This window comes from Scardinius erythrophthalmus (genome assembly GCF_964197995.2).
Source record: "Scardinius erythrophthalmus genome assembly, chromosome: 4".
In the NCBI taxonomy this organism is placed as follows: Eukaryota; Metazoa; Chordata; class Actinopteri; order Cypriniformes; family Leuciscidae; genus Scardinius; species Scardinius erythrophthalmus.
Window position 1 is genome coordinate 7590964 of NC_138224.1, and position 15231 is coordinate 7606194.

At 37.2% G+C, this 15231-nt stretch overlaps 1 protein-coding gene across 2 annotated transcripts in view; it reads left to right on the plus strand.

Annotated features, from left to right (window-relative positions):
- The window catches only part of utp20 (UTP20 small subunit processome component), a 31747-nt gene that overhangs the window by 2791 nt on the left and 13725 nt on the right, over positions 1-15231 (plus strand). For both annotated transcript variants that reach the window (XM_081363890.1, XM_081363889.1), the window contains exons 6-39: positions 878-959; positions 1051-1188; positions 1272-1427; positions 2002-2148; positions 2892-3026; positions 3118-3195; positions 3278-3456; positions 4501-4635; positions 4992-5080; positions 5166-5271; positions 5376-5526; positions 6330-6392; positions 6475-6633; positions 6716-6792; positions 6945-7024; positions 7415-7691; positions 7783-7962; positions 8267-8357; positions 8449-8534; positions 9128-9253; positions 9363-9529; positions 10189-10397; positions 10598-10741; positions 11190-11269; positions 11462-11685; positions 11771-11915; positions 12456-12543; positions 12633-12776; positions 12860-12913; positions 13003-13155; positions 13290-13445; positions 13547-13687; positions 14541-14678; positions 14782-14921. In XM_081363890.1, coding sequence (XP_081220016.1) covers positions 878-959; positions 1051-1188; positions 1272-1427; positions 2002-2148; positions 2892-3026; positions 3118-3195; positions 3278-3456; positions 4501-4635; positions 4992-5080; positions 5166-5271; positions 5376-5526; positions 6330-6392; positions 6475-6633; positions 6716-6792; positions 6945-7024; positions 7415-7691; positions 7783-7962; positions 8267-8357; positions 8449-8534; positions 9128-9253; positions 9363-9529; positions 10189-10397; positions 10598-10741; positions 11190-11269; positions 11462-11685; positions 11771-11915; positions 12456-12543; positions 12633-12776; positions 12860-12913; positions 13003-13155; positions 13290-13445; positions 13547-13687; positions 14541-14678; positions 14782-14921 — 4518 coding nt within the window. The remainder of the gene's footprint in view (positions 1-877; positions 960-1050; positions 1189-1271; positions 1428-2001; positions 2149-2891; positions 3027-3117; positions 3196-3277; positions 3457-4500; positions 4636-4991; positions 5081-5165; positions 5272-5375; positions 5527-6329; positions 6393-6474; positions 6634-6715; positions 6793-6944; positions 7025-7414; positions 7692-7782; positions 7963-8266; positions 8358-8448; positions 8535-9127; positions 9254-9362; positions 9530-10188; positions 10398-10597; positions 10742-11189; positions 11270-11461; positions 11686-11770; positions 11916-12455; positions 12544-12632; positions 12777-12859; positions 12914-13002; positions 13156-13289; positions 13446-13546; positions 13688-14540; positions 14679-14781; positions 14922-15231) is intronic.

Here is a 15231-nt window from a genome sequence, read left to right on the forward strand (position 1 = left end):
TTATCGTCATAAATTAGGGTATCATTGAAAGCTTAAACACTCAAAATTCATCCTGTGAAATCTGTTTTGAAATTACATTACCATGAAAATGGTACCTTTTATTAGGCTCCTCCCTCAGTGGGCGGAAGTATTACAAAATTTACTGCACTATTTTTGTAATTCCTTGACAAAACACATATTGTTGGAAAGGTCTGAGACTCAGGGTTCCACTGTTTTTTGTGATAGGAGTGATATTGTGACAGAAATGTCAGAATGCATTAAAATTCAATGGAGTGTGGGTGTCACCCGGTGGATATTTTTGGTATAGCGCTTCAAATTCTTCAAATTTTTGTGATATCAACTCCAAGTTTGGAACACTTGATTAGACATATGGTTTTGATTTTCTTGCAATTTTAGAGTGCAAATTATTTTGTGAAATATTTATTTTGTATTAAATAAAAAATGTTTAGTAAAGTACATTTGATTTGCATTAAACAAACTTTTTTTACACATTCATTCAAGTTCTTTCACTTCAGCAATAATTTGCAATTCTTTAAAAAGAGACCAACTTTAGGTCTGTATTCCAAAGCATTTATGAATTACAACTATTTAAGCTTTTCACATCTATGCTCAAAAAGGGGGGGTGAGAGTTAAGTTAATGCTTTAACTAACAATAAGCAAGACAATATTACAGTATTCATTCACCTTTGTTATCAGTAGTTAATAAAAATACAAGTTTATTGTTAGTTCATGTCAGCTGACGTCCACTAAAAAATATTAACAAATACATCTTTTGATTTTAATAATGTATTAGTACATTTTTAAATTAAAGATTAATAAATGCTAATGTTGTTAACAAATGGAACATTATTGTAAAGTGTTACTTTTTCTAAATCAGTCTTTACAGTGAACTTCTGGCGCACAAGAAGGATCACATCCGCAACTTTGCTGCCGAGAGCTTCTCTTTTTTGATGAGAAAGGTGAGTCTTTAACCTTTCGGATTGTTTTCATTATGTCCTCTGTATGATCATGTCCTGTTTTAAGCTAATGCTTCTGTCTCATGTCCGAAAGGTTACAGATTATGACATGCTCTTCACACTCGTGTTCTCCAACCTGTCAGAGCATCCTCAGAAGGCCAAAGGAGCCGGTCAGCTGATCTTCGAGATGTGTCGAGGAGTCCGTGGCATGTTCCACTCCTGTGCCTCTACGGTGAGATCATGTCACAGAAAACCAAACGCATCACACAATTAACATTTGGCTTGTCGGGTGAATAACAGTACTGTTGTTGTCAGGCTCTTCCGGTGGCGTTGAAGAAGCTTGGCCCAGCAGTCGGACAGGATGTTGATTTACCTTGGGACTCGATCAAAGAAGCTCTGGACCACATGGCTGAGTCTTCAGCCAACTATGTTGAGAAAGAACACCTGATGGTCCTGTGGGACTCCTTAAATGTGAGAAAACCATGTTTTCATTTCTCTAAATGAAGTTTGTCTGACAAAGCATATAGTATGGACTTTTTATAAAGTGATTCTTCCCATTCTAGATGCTGATTGGTCATCGTTTCAGTTGTTAATTTGATGCTATAGTAACAGCTTGTAATAGACCTATACATCAGCCAAACCGATTAATCAGCTGATATTTATGATTTGTGTTTTAAATTAATAACTGCAAATGATGTGGTGCACACAAATAGCTTTTTTACTTGATATTTAGTAATAATTCACCCGTTTAAAACTGATTTAAGGAAGAGCAAACACTTCTGTATACATGCGTCTTGTATGCATGAACATTATATTGTCATTTAAAAAAAACATACCATTTGTGTGTGTATATAAATACATATATACGTTTTATTTTGCATAAATTACTGTAATATTCTTTTGTAACCTCAACTAATCAGTATTTTTATACAATCCCATTGCAGACAAAAATATTAAGATCCAGTATTATTATTTATATATATTTTTTGTCTTTTAATGGTCTTTATATATATGTGTGTGTTGCATGTGTATGTGTGTGTTGCAGGGGTCTCTGAAAGAAGTTCTTGGAAAGTTAGAGACAAGCGACGCCGACCAAGCTAACGAACACTTGGAGAGGATTCTGTACATCTACCACACACTTGTGGAGCATCGCAAAGGAGCAAAAATTACAAAACCACAGTCTGTCTGTGAGGTGTGTGTGTTTTTCTATCACTCAAAAGCCCTATTTGGACGGGCCTAGTTTTCTAAACAATGTTTGAGGTACAGTTCTTATCATTCAACATCTGTGATTTTCATGTACCAATTTGGACAGACTAACATCTCAGTGTTTTTCACATTGGTGGTAGTGTGTTTTCTAGACGTGGATGTTACAGAAGTTAATGTGCTGTGCTTGTGTGCATCATGTATGCTGTACATGTCTTTTAATTAAGTTTATAGAAGCGGCTGTTTATATAATAAACTTTCAAGTGAGCAGAGAAATCTAGACAAATTTCTTACTATCCTGACACTAATATTAAAATGGGCAGTTTCCATGTTTTGGCTCTGTTTATTAGTTTTAGAATTTTATTTTTCTTTGTCGGATACCATTCATTTTGAAATGAAATAAACGGTAGTACAGCTAGGTCAAAAACACATGAGCAGAAGCATCAGGATAATACAGCATCAGAAATCACAGACATTCGCATTCGGATGGGATTAGATTCCTCAGAGGACTGTTGAGTTAGCTGAAAAACAGTAGGTGATTTACTCAGTAGATTTTATTTACTGAGGTTGTGTGAGAAAAACAGAGGCATGGCAGATTCGGATGAGAATAAAATCACTGACTTCCCTAACTTCCTCCTGGAAAACAAGTCCTGTCCGAATATGGCTAAATACTGTTCTTCTTGAATGCTGGTGCATCTCTGATATGTTTTTCTCCATTTTTGTTGTATTTAGACACTTCTGAAGCTAGTTCAAGCACCAGGACTGTCCTACTCCTGCTCCAGGATGCTTTTACAAGTGGTTTCGTCTCTGTTGATGGGGGAGAATCTGTCATTGCCAGCCCAGAGCATCCACGAACTAGTGAAAAAGGTTGGTTTTGTGTGCACTTACACAAACGTTTGTCCATCTTTATCTGTCTGATTTCCTGTCGACCTCATTTCCTCTCTGGTCCCTCACGCAGGTCTTCCATAGCGGGATGGACCGAGACGTCATATTGTCATTTACAAAAGAGATGTTTGACATGAAACAGTTTGAGCAGGTCAGTGAAACCCGAACTGTGGTGTGAAACCATCTTTAAGATCAAATTGCGTCGGTTTTAATGTTGATATGTGTTTCTCTAGGTGTTCTTGCCCAGTTTGCTGCAGTACCTGGAGCAGCTCTTCTGCACTGAGGACGCTGTAAACCGACAGCTGGTTCTAGAACTGCTGGTTGGTCTGATTCTGTCCAAAGCTCCGCCCCCCACTGACGGATCCATGGCTTTTGAGAAGTACCCATTAGTCTTCACTGGACAGACTGTCAGGTAAGCTGGGCTATTTATTTTTTTTTTTTTATCTTTAATTTCTATGCACTTTAAAAATTTGTTTCCTCATTAACTTTTTCACTGCTATTGACAATTTATCTAGTCTTTTATGAGAAAACGCTTCGCCGCCAAAGATGCTTTTCGTGTTTTTACTGTTATAAGGTAGGGGGCGCTATTATGCATCTTTTGAAAGAGTACTGAATCTTCTGACAAAATGCAGGTGAAGATGATGCAGAAACAAGTGATAGTATATGTAATCATATGCATATGTTAAATAACACGATCATCAACATTAAAAAGCATATAAATCAAAACTGCCTAACATTACCGAATGAAATGGCGACCCAGGACAAGCTATAGGACTGTGCAAGCTGTGGGGGTGTTGATGGACTCGATGTACTCCATCTGATTTTTGATCGTTATTCTGAATCCAATCCAGATGTGGTCTTTGACTAAAATGCGATTTTCTCAGCTTTTTGCTCAAAATGTAGCTTTTAAAAAAAATTAAACTTACCCATATTCAAGTGGTGATAAAAAAATAATTTGTAAAGCTAGAATAAAAGTTTTTGTTTGTTTGTTTAAAAGCAGAGGGGCTGTTCGTTCTTCTGATGTATTGCATGTTCTGATATTCATATAACAAACGTCCCATTCTATTACATGGAGAGGGCAGGGTTTACAACATATTCTGCATCCAGCCACCAGGGGGCGATCAAAATGCTTTGGCTTCACTTTTCAGGATGTGTGTGGCACACTTGGGTTGACCAATCTGACCAACTAACTGGGCCAGCCGACAGATAAGAGCACATTACTCTTTTCAGAAGGAGGGGCTTGATAGAGACAGGAACTGAACAGAGCGTTACTGACAGACTGGGAAGGGAGGTGCTGCAACAATGGAAAATATGGGGAAAATAGTGTTTTTTGAACATTTCAAGCATGAAAACTTATTCTAGTAGACCCCAAAAACAAAATCAAGACTTTGTAAAAGGGCATAACAATATACTGTCTTGAATTTAAATACTTCACAAATTCCAAATTCTCTTTTAGGTCAACTGGACCTGAAAGAGACCAGTCGGTCTCTGTTCCCCAGCGGATTCTTTCTCTCATTGACATCCCCAACGATCAGCCGCTCTCTGACCTTTCTCATCCCTGGGCTGCACTAGTGCTTCTCCCACACGTCAGGTAAAAACTCAATTACCCACAATCCTCTAGCATAGCTCTAAATAGCATAAATTACTATAATATTCTTTTAAATCCTCAACCAATCAGTTTAAATTGTATATTATATATAATATATATATTGTATGAAATAAATGCTTAGTTCGGTACTTTTGCAATACATCTCCAATAATCTGCTGTTTTGTGACTTCTTTAAAAAAGGGACCAAACTTAAGCCTTTATTCCAAAGAATTCATGAATTACAACATTTTAAGTTCAGATCTATGAATAAAAAAGTGGTATGACAGTTAAAGGTTAATGGTCTTTTGCTGTATAATTTGGTATTTGTGTAAATATACAACAATTAAAATGTTTTACAGGCCATTAGAAGCATCAAGCGTTATACAGGCCGTCACTGTACTACTGAACAGGTTACTGCAGGAGGTGTGCAGTGAAACTTTGGGAAGAGGTCAGTCAAGTGTGTGTGTGAATGATTGTCTCAAGCTACTTTTATGTTAAATGATGTTCCTAATACTGTCCTTCTGTCCTCTCAGGAGGGCTGTTTGTAGCCCGACAGGCTCTTAGCACTCTGCTCAGTTTCAAGGAGACGACAGCGGTACAGTCACTCCTGCCCGTAGAACTGGTCAGAAACATCATTGAGTATGTGCCTCAGAATTTACATGTTTATTTGCTCTGAACATCCCAGTAAAAAAGGATCTTGTCTGTTAAATTAAGAAACTTGCATTTTTGTTTGTTTGTTACAGGAAAGTCCCCACTGATCTTTCAGCGCTGTTGTTAGGAGATCTGTACTACACCAGACTGGCACTCAACGGCTCCTCCGCTGAACTGGCCCATGATTCTCTGCTGGAATTGTACCATAAACTGCATTCCAATTTTTCTTCCAACATTTCCAAGGTCAGGTTTAGCCTAGTGAGGGTTGCTGTTGTTAAGTGGGAATAGCTCAGAGTTCCCACAGTCCTGGAAAACCTGGATATATCAGAGGATTTAAGGCCTGGAAAAGTGATATAATTAAATTAAATCTTAAGGTCAAGGAAATTTTGATGACTATTTACTTGAAGCCTTTATGTATAATGCATTATAAAGGTATTCATAATTTTCGTTATAATGCATTATATATTTTCATAAATAATTGTAACCAGTTAAAAGGCATTATAAGATTTGCAGATTTCTTGTTACATCTTTAATCTGTTGTTTGCTATGTGTTTTAATGCATTGTACTTTTTAAAGGTGTGTTCAGTGAATAGATAAGTATTATAATTATGGTTACAATTATTTATGAGACCATACAAGTCATTATAAGTTGCATTACATGGCATACTTAATGCATTAAAAATGATTTTATAATGTATTACATATAAAGGCTTTAAGTAACGTCACTGAAATTTCTATAGTCCAAAACTTTCATTCTATTTTTGTAATTATTTTTAAAAATTGGGTAACACTTTACAATAAGGTCTTGTTAATTTATCATTAGTTAATTTTTGTTTATTTAGTTTAAAATTATCTTTACCTAAGATTAATAAATGCTTTATAAGTGTTTTTCATTGTTAGTTCATGTTAACTAATAAAACCTTATTGTAATTTGTTACCAAAAATGGTTCTACATTGAATGTAATATGTTCATTACTCATCTGTGTGGACCCGGCTGTTATGAATATACAGATTGTAAAGGATCAATTTTTCCTTGTCCTCTACAGATTCGTTTGCTGACCCTCAGAATATTGTCAAACTTTGAGGCTGACCTTCCTAAACCTGCAGAGGTATCATTTGTGAGATTTTCAGACAAAAATCTCAAAGAAAGCATGCATGTATTTATTAATAAATAACTCATTTCTTCTTCAGGGAGAGGAGAGCCCAAATGCGCAGACGGTGTTCGCTGTGTGTCTGCAAGCAGAGCAGGTCCCGGCCACAGTGCAGGACTACAGGGAGAAACTACTACATCTCCGTAAACTCCGTCATGACCTGGTGCAGCCCTGTCTGCCTAAGGGACCTTTCCATGAAGTAGCTAATGCCTTATACTCCTTATACTTATACAATTTTTGAAAGCTTTGTTTTGTGCTATAAATATGTTTGTGTTTTACAGATTCCTCTTCGTTATCTTATTGCAATGCTGTTTGTCAATTTCCGACCTCTCTGGGATGCTGTAATTGATCTGTTGGTGTAAGTGTGGAGCATTGCTTGAATGCACAGTATCTGTTTCATTTTTGATCTTTTGCCTTTAAACCCTAAGGTTATGTCTTCAGCATTATTCTATATTTCTCTGTATTATTTCTGTCTTTGAGTTTTGGTTTGATATGCTTTCATACGTCCAGGTCGCATGCTAAAGAAATGGACAACAAATCTTTCTGGAAGGTTTATCATGAACATCTGGAGATGGTTGCTGGTTTAGCTGGTGAGTTCTCAATGATGAGGCATTCGAGACCAGTCATATTTATTTGTCAGCACTTTATACAATACATATTGTTTACAATACAGAACTACACAATAATAAACAGGAAAATAATAGTGTTAATCTATCAGACAATCAGTGTCATTCAGCTCAATTTAGTTCAACGTTGTTTCAATTCAGTTCAATAACTCTGTCAATGTTAAAGTTCATCAATTATGAAAGAAGTCATTATCCAGCTCAATTCAGTTAAATATTTTTGTTCTCAAAAATAGTCTCAATGTGATAATATTATTTGTCTTTTGTTCTAAGTGTTGTCTTTTGTTAAAAGGTTGACCTGTTATATGTTCCCATTAGTCATAAATGTATGAATCTGTTTTGAATCTTTATTCTCAGAGGAAGAGCTCCAGGCAGATGATGATGACGACGATGATGAGGGAGGTGGTGAACAACATCAAGCCGCAAAGCAGCTCAGAGGTCCAGGGACCAGCGTGATCGAGAGCGGGGATGTGGGAGTTCTGTTTCTGGAAGAACTGGACCAGGTGTTGAATCCCATTGAGCGAACGGACTTCACAAACTTCCGTGGCTTGCTTTGGCGAGCCATGTCCCAGTTTCCCGAAAGAGTGGAGCCACGTAGCCGAGAGCTCAGCCCATTACTGCTGCGCTTCATCAGGTGTGTGTTTGCTTTATCACATCAACCTAGTATTTGTCTTTCTAGAAAGTTCTCCATAACAGAATTTTCTCTGTTGTCTTTGTGTTCACAGTAATGAGTTCTACCCATCTGACCTGATGGTGGCTCCCACTCAGGACCTCATTAAGAAAAGCAGCTCTTTATCGGAGCAGGAAATGGATGGTGTAGTAGATGCTGAAATGGAAGACGATGAAGAAAAGGAGGAAGATTCCAAAAAATTCAAGAAGAAGATGCCAAGAAGAGCAGCGGCCAAGTAAGAGATGATCTTATCTTCTAACATCCCCCTTTGTCCTCTAGTTACCTACTTGAAGAACTTACACAAACATGTGAATCTATGTTTGTGTAAGTATTTGGGGATATTTGGGGATATTTAATTGAATTAATCAATCAACGATACTATTGATCAGCATTACCGAACGTAGACGTTCCACTAGAAACAAACATTGATGTATTGTTCTAATTTATTACTGTGAAGCTGCTTTGATACAACCTGTGTTGTGAAAAGCGCTATATAAATAAACTTGACTTGACTTGACTTGACTATGTTTTTGTTTCAGGCAGCTCATTGCTCACTTAAAGGTCTTCTCCAAATTCACCAACCCGAAATCTTTATGCATGGAGGCAAATCTTAGTGAGCTGTACACCCAGGTGTGGTTTCCTAGCTTTATTTTAAAGGGACATCTGCTTATTATTCCTGGTGAACGGCCAGCTGAAACTAATTCTTTCTCTAAACCTACAGCTCCTGTGCCATAAAGATCAAGAAATCCAGAAAATAGCACTTGACTGTTTGATGACATACAAAGACCCAAATATTCTTCCTTACAAGTAAGACCTGTAACACAAAGCACCCAAATATCTTTTCCCTTCTCTTCTTGCTTTCCACATGAGCTTTTTTTTTTTCTGTAAAAACTATTATACAGTAACTAGGTCAGTTTATGAATAGAATCCTTTATATTCAGAGCTGAGACTGATGGTATCTTCCAAAAGACTTCTTTGGTTTCCCTACTAACTCTCTCTACTGGCATACCGGAATGTACCAATTGCCTCAGGAAGTCTTTTAGTCTATTACGATTTTACATCTATGGATTCATTTCACATCTCTGAGTTATACTTGAAGCCACTTTTGTCATTTGGTGCAAGGAAAAAAAATACCTAGAGGCAATCCTCACTGACCTAATTTTAAGCCTGTTATCAGAGATAGCTTTTCTCCAACCTCAAACTTGCCGGTTGGATGCTTTAAACAAGTTTTCTTTAAACAACATTTTCTATTTGTGCAGACGTTTTTTGGGGGGTTATATGGGGGTATTGATATGATGGCTTTAAGCAGCACTGTGAACGTTTTTTTGAACTGCAGCAGCGACGTTCCCCAGGGCTTTGTTTTAGGTCCATAATGATTGTTGATTTGTGGTTGTTTACAGAGAGAATCTGGAGAGACTTCTGGATGACAAGCATTTTAAAGATGAGATTGTCCATTTCAACATCTCAGAAGAAGGAACTGTGGTACTTTCGTCACATAGACCCAAACTCATTCCCATGCTTATGAGGTGTTTACACACACAGTGCATATGAATGATATCAGTGCTTCACTGTTGTTTCTTCACTGAACGTGAATGTTATTTGCCTGTATTCAGTAGTTTTTATTTATTCTTGCAGGATACTGTACGGGAAGATGTGTACTAAGGTTGGTAGTAAGTTTCAGGGTAAGTCGGGCACGGCTTCACGCTCCTCCATAGTGCTGCGCTTCCTGGCGGCCTGTCAGCCAGAGGAGATGGGCATGTTTATAGATCTTCTACTGGAGCCTGTTCGTCATTACGCTGAAGGTAACTACTTATAGCTTATTAAAATTATTAAATCCTAACAAAACCTTCAAACGTACATCTTTTAATCACCTATTGGCAGTACATTAGATTAAGGGTGTGTTCATACTTGTAGTTTGGTTCTCTTGGTTCTTTTGCTCCAGACCAAAAAAGAAAATGATTTATGTTTTGCGATGGAACTTATCGAAAATCCAATACAATGCTGTAGGATGGGCTGAATGAGCTTGTTGTATGTGTGTAAATATAATTGTATTTTTAAAATCTGAATCTGAATTCCTCTGTCACACACAAAAACAAACATCTACTTCAGATTTCAGTCGAACCACTTTTTCAGGGGTCTCAGTCCGCTTGTTTTGTGCGCACCAAGGTCCGGATGACAATGCTCAAACTTATTTCAAATGAACCGCACTAACAGAACAATTGCACCGAGTTCATTTTAATTGAACCAAACTTTAAGGTCGTAAAAAATATTTCGGTTTATTTCAGAATTAGAAAACTTAAATAGCTAGCTAACAATAGTGCATTCATGCACTTTAATAAATGGACACTTTTTTTATTGAGACAAGCTACCAAAAGATTTTGTTTTACTCATTTCCTTTTTTTTTAAAGATGGATCAGAAGCAAGCATTGATTTTAGAAAATGAATTATTTGTTGCTTGCAGGAGCGTGTTTGGCTGCGGTAAATCGAGCCATTGGTGAAACGAACCTGTCTGCTGTTCTCCCTGTGGGTCGCCAGCACAGCCTGCTCAACACCATAGAATTGCTCATCAATAAACTAGGCCATCTCATCCAAATCTACCTGCCCAAAGTTTTGCAGATCTTGCTGTGCATCACAGCCTCCGTGTCATTTATACTGGATCACAGAGAGCAGGTGAGCTGAATGCAGAAAACCATCCTCATTAATACTTTTACAAACTCTAAATTATGAAATATAACTCTTCAAAGTTAAAAATTAGTGGGTTTTCTTTGTAGGAAATTAGTGTTTCCTCATTTAATGTTTTTATTTTGTGGTGAGTGAATCTATTTTGGGGTGTTGATCTCAAGAGCTCACTGTTCTTTATGTTTGTGTAGCTCAAGCCTGGTTGCATCAATCCTCTGAAGAACTTGCGTCGTCTGGGGATTCTGCGCATACAAGACTTCTTTGATGGCTTTGAGTGTTACAACTTCACTGCAGATGAGCTGGACGCTGTTTTCCAAGCTGTGGTGTGGCCTCAGGTGTGTGCATGAAAGAGAAATCTGATGGGATAGCTTTAGTAAATTTAATGGTAAACTATGTAACTTTTGGGCATCTAGTGGTTAAAAAACAAAACTGCATGCATTTTGCGGAAGAACATTGTTTTGGTTGTGCTTCGGCTCTACGTAACTGTGCGGATGAATATGGTTGTCCTACTGTTCATAAAACATTCACTGCTAGGATTAAGAGATATAACCAGTTTAAATGGACAGGATCTCAAGCTGACTAGCTCAAGACTTTACTGTAGTAATACCTATTAATAGACATGGTTCTTCCTTGAAAATAAATATACATACATACATACAACCACAACTTTAATTTACAGGTCTGATTCGTGTGCTGGTGCAGTCTTGATATATTTAAATGCAGTTGGAATCGGTATAGATTCAGTAAGTAACCCAGATGACCTGCTTGTGTTTTGTTTATTAGGTGTGTCGTCTGCCCACTGAAAGCACGTATGCACCAACGCCCCTCATGAAAGTCATCCGTGTGTGGACCCAAAATGCTCGGTAAGTTTATTATTAACCATGTGGAGAAGACCCACCTCTCATAGAAAAATGAAGCTACGTATGAATGCAAGAACCCCCTTTATGTTAAAATAGCCATGCTTCTTTTTATTTTTACTCTTAAATATTTATGTGCACAGTTTTTTTATTGCAACGCAATCTTATAATATAAATGTTGTCTTTTCACTCTTTCAGATGTTTCCCTTTGCTTGCTAAGCAGAGACCAGGCCACCCTGAGTGTGACGTCCTGTTCAATGTATTTGGTCTGTTATCCTCCAAAAACGTGACTGCCCTCACAGTGGCCATGGTGATTGACATAGCCGAGAGCTTGCTGAGCACTCCAGACTTTGAACCCAAGGAGAATGAGACAGAGTTGATTGTGAATGACTGTGTGATCCCTGAAAGTTGTGATTTATCAGGTACTGAGAATGGGTGTTGATGATTATACTAGAGGACCCATTATTATTTGCTTATTTGACATCTCTTTTTCTTTTTTTCGGGTAGATTCTCTGACTGTCGGCTGCCGTCTGCTCCTTCCTCACATCCCAGCTCTGCTACAGTACCTCAGCGGAGTCGTGCGCAACTCTGAACGCCTCAAAAAGAAGAAATTCAGAGTTCAAGTCAGCAAAGAGCTCAACATCCTCTCTAAGTATGTTCCTAAATCTATATATATATACACAGGCAACTTAAGAGCCATTCACAGCAAGGACGATAACTGTTAACAATAAAGTTCCCTTACCACACCAATAATGATACAGAGGAATGATATCAGTGGAATCGTTTTCAGAACAATTTTTTTCTAGATGGCGAACAATAAAAATGACATGATTTCAGAAATAATTTGATGATGATTTGCTGCTCAAGAAACATTTCTTATTATCAATGTTGAAAACAGTTGTGCTGCTTATATTTACTCTTCAAAGGTCTTGTATAATTAAAAAAAGACATTAATATGCATTAAATTGATCAAAAGTGACAGTAAAGACATTTATAATGCTGCAAAAGATTTCTGTTTCAATGCTGTTCTTTTGAACTTTCTTTTCATCAAAGAATCAAGAAAAAAAAGAGATCAAGTTTCCACAAAAATATTAAGCAGCACAGCCATTTTCCGCATTAATGACAATAAGAAATGCTATCATGTACAATGAAGTGAAATGTTCAAAAATGAATAACCTTCGTTGTGTTCCAGGATCAGTAGATTTGTGACTGAAAAGGGACAGAGTTCAACACTAATTGGCTTGCTTTTACCTTACCTCCACAAACCCAAAACTGCACAGGTACACTCCTCATGCCAGTAATTAATGAATATTAATATTTAATTGCTTTAATCTCAAATCATTCTCATTGTTTCCTTGTTTTCATTCAGGAAACAGAGTTGGACATCCTGGGTACAGTGCAGAACCTTCTGAGACAGTGTTTAGAGCCCAGCGCGTTCCTCAAACCTCTCAGCAAACTCTTCTCCATCATTCACAACAGACTTTCACGTCAGGCTCTGTGTGAAGCATTCCAGGTCATTTTCCGCATCTCCAGCCACTTTAACACCTCTTTAGTCTACTTCAAACTTTTCCCGACTGACCGTATCTCTCCCCACAGACTCTGTCAGACATGGACAGTGAACTGAAGTACATCACAGACATTGTCATTCAGGTGAATGTCCTTTGAGGCAATCAGAAACAGCTTTAGTTTTGTTTAATCCTGTCATGTTTGTATTTGACCCGCTCTCCTCTCTTCTCTAGCTCAACGCGTTTGACAGCCGCCATCTGGACGAGGTTCACTTTGACGTGCGTCTGGTGACGTTCCAGGAGGCCACCAAGCACATTAAAGAGATGAGTACGCTGGATATGAGATACCTGACTGCTGTCATGCACAACTGCTTCCATTCATTAGAGGTGACCATCAAGATTTCAGATTCTTGTGACATTACTATTAGCTTTGAAGAGCTCTAAAGTTTCTTTTTATGTTCATCTTTTTGTGTCTTGATCTGCTTCGAGTTTTGAATGCTTTTTCTGTGTTTCTGAGACAGATCGGCGACATGTCTCTGGCAGACAGTGCCACCATGTGTTTGTCAGCCATAATAATGCAGCTCTCAGAAGTCGGATGCCCAGAGGCCGAGTACAAAGAGATTGTGCAGTACATGATACTGGATGCCCTGCGAAAGGGTTTGAAGAGCAAGACTGAGGTGAAAACTAGTGACATGTCAGCTTGCATTCATTACAGCACTGCTCTATGAACATTTCACATGTAGTTCACACTGTTATATCTGGCTGTCTTTTTTTGCAGAGTGTACGAAATGAATACACTACGATTCTGGCCTGCCTGGTGAAGACCTTTCCAAACCGACCAGAGTTTCGCGATCTAGCTCAGCTGACAGATCATAATGATCCCGAGTCAGATTTCTTTGAGCATATGAAGCACATACAGGTAACGTCAGGACACTTTATTAAAACTCATCCGTGAGACTCAACTAGAAACATCATACATTTTCAATTGGGTGGAGCTTGTAGAAAAAGAGTCTCACATTTTGAATATGTGGTTGAACAATATGCAAGTGCACTCCTTTCCTTAATGAAACAAGCTTTTTTTACTCGCTGCATAATGCAGCTCAAAACAGTTTCAATTCTCATCATAGCAATCCTTTTCTACAGGAAAGGGTGTATGAATAGTAATTAAATTAAATATATTAATAAATGAAATGTATAAATATAAACTAATGTACTATATAAATAATCTAATTACTATTATATAAAGTCATTAATAATTTAATAATAATTAACTAGCTATTAACTAGTAATAGTCATTTATATATATATATATATATATATGTGTGTGTGTGTGTGTGTGTGTGTGTATATAGATGTGTGTATATATATATGTGTGTGTGTATATATATATATGTGTGTGTGTGTGTGTATATATGTGTGTGTATAATATATATATATATATACATATACATATATAAATATATATGTATATATAAATATATATGTTATATATATAAATATATATGTATATATATATATACACACACACATATATATATATATAAATGTGTGTGTGTGTGCAAGTTTATTTTTATATATATAGGTGTGTATGAATGTGTGTGTGTATATATATATATATATATATATATATATATATATATATATATATATATATATATATATATATGTGTATGTGTGTGTACAGTGTGTGTATATATGTATGTTTGTGTGTCACTTTTTTGACTCTTATTTGAAATTGGCTGAGCATAAAACACAGTCTGTTTGTTTTACAGGTTTACAGAAGGGGTCGAGCGCTCAGGAAGTTTGCCAGGCAGCTGACCGAGGGCAAGATTGTGATGTCATCACGCTCCATGCAGAATTACATCATGCCCTACGCCATGATCGCTATAGTTGATGAAAAACTGTTGAAGGTTGTTACTTACTTTTTGATGATATTTTTAACAGTTTCAATTGTTCTGTCACCATGCTGCTTGTTTTAAGTGTTTTTAATGGATAAATGATTTGTGTTCCCAGTATGAACCCATGAAAACAGCCGCTATAGAAGTTATTGGTGCCGTGTGCAGACGCTTGACCTGGTCCAAGTACTTGTTCTACATAAAACACTTCGTCCATATTTTACAGTCTGGAATAGCGGAGCAGAAACTGGCAGTCAGGTAAGCTTGCTGCAGTAGTCGGTGTTACATAACGGGGATTTGGTGCACAACAGATCCTGAGCGTGATTGACAAATATCTTATCTTGTATTCCATACGGTCAGGCACACTTGCTGTGCATTTGTGCCTTTTTTTTTTTTTTTTTTACTGAATTTTTATTGAAGATTTTGCAAGCTTTCAACAGTAAGAAAGACAGGGGGAGGGGAGGAAAGAAAGAAAGAAAGAAAAGAAAAAAGAATCAAACAATAGAACAGGGGGTATATGCATTCTGTTAAGGGGCAAGCAAAGTTTTTTTTTAAGTCTCAAAATAAG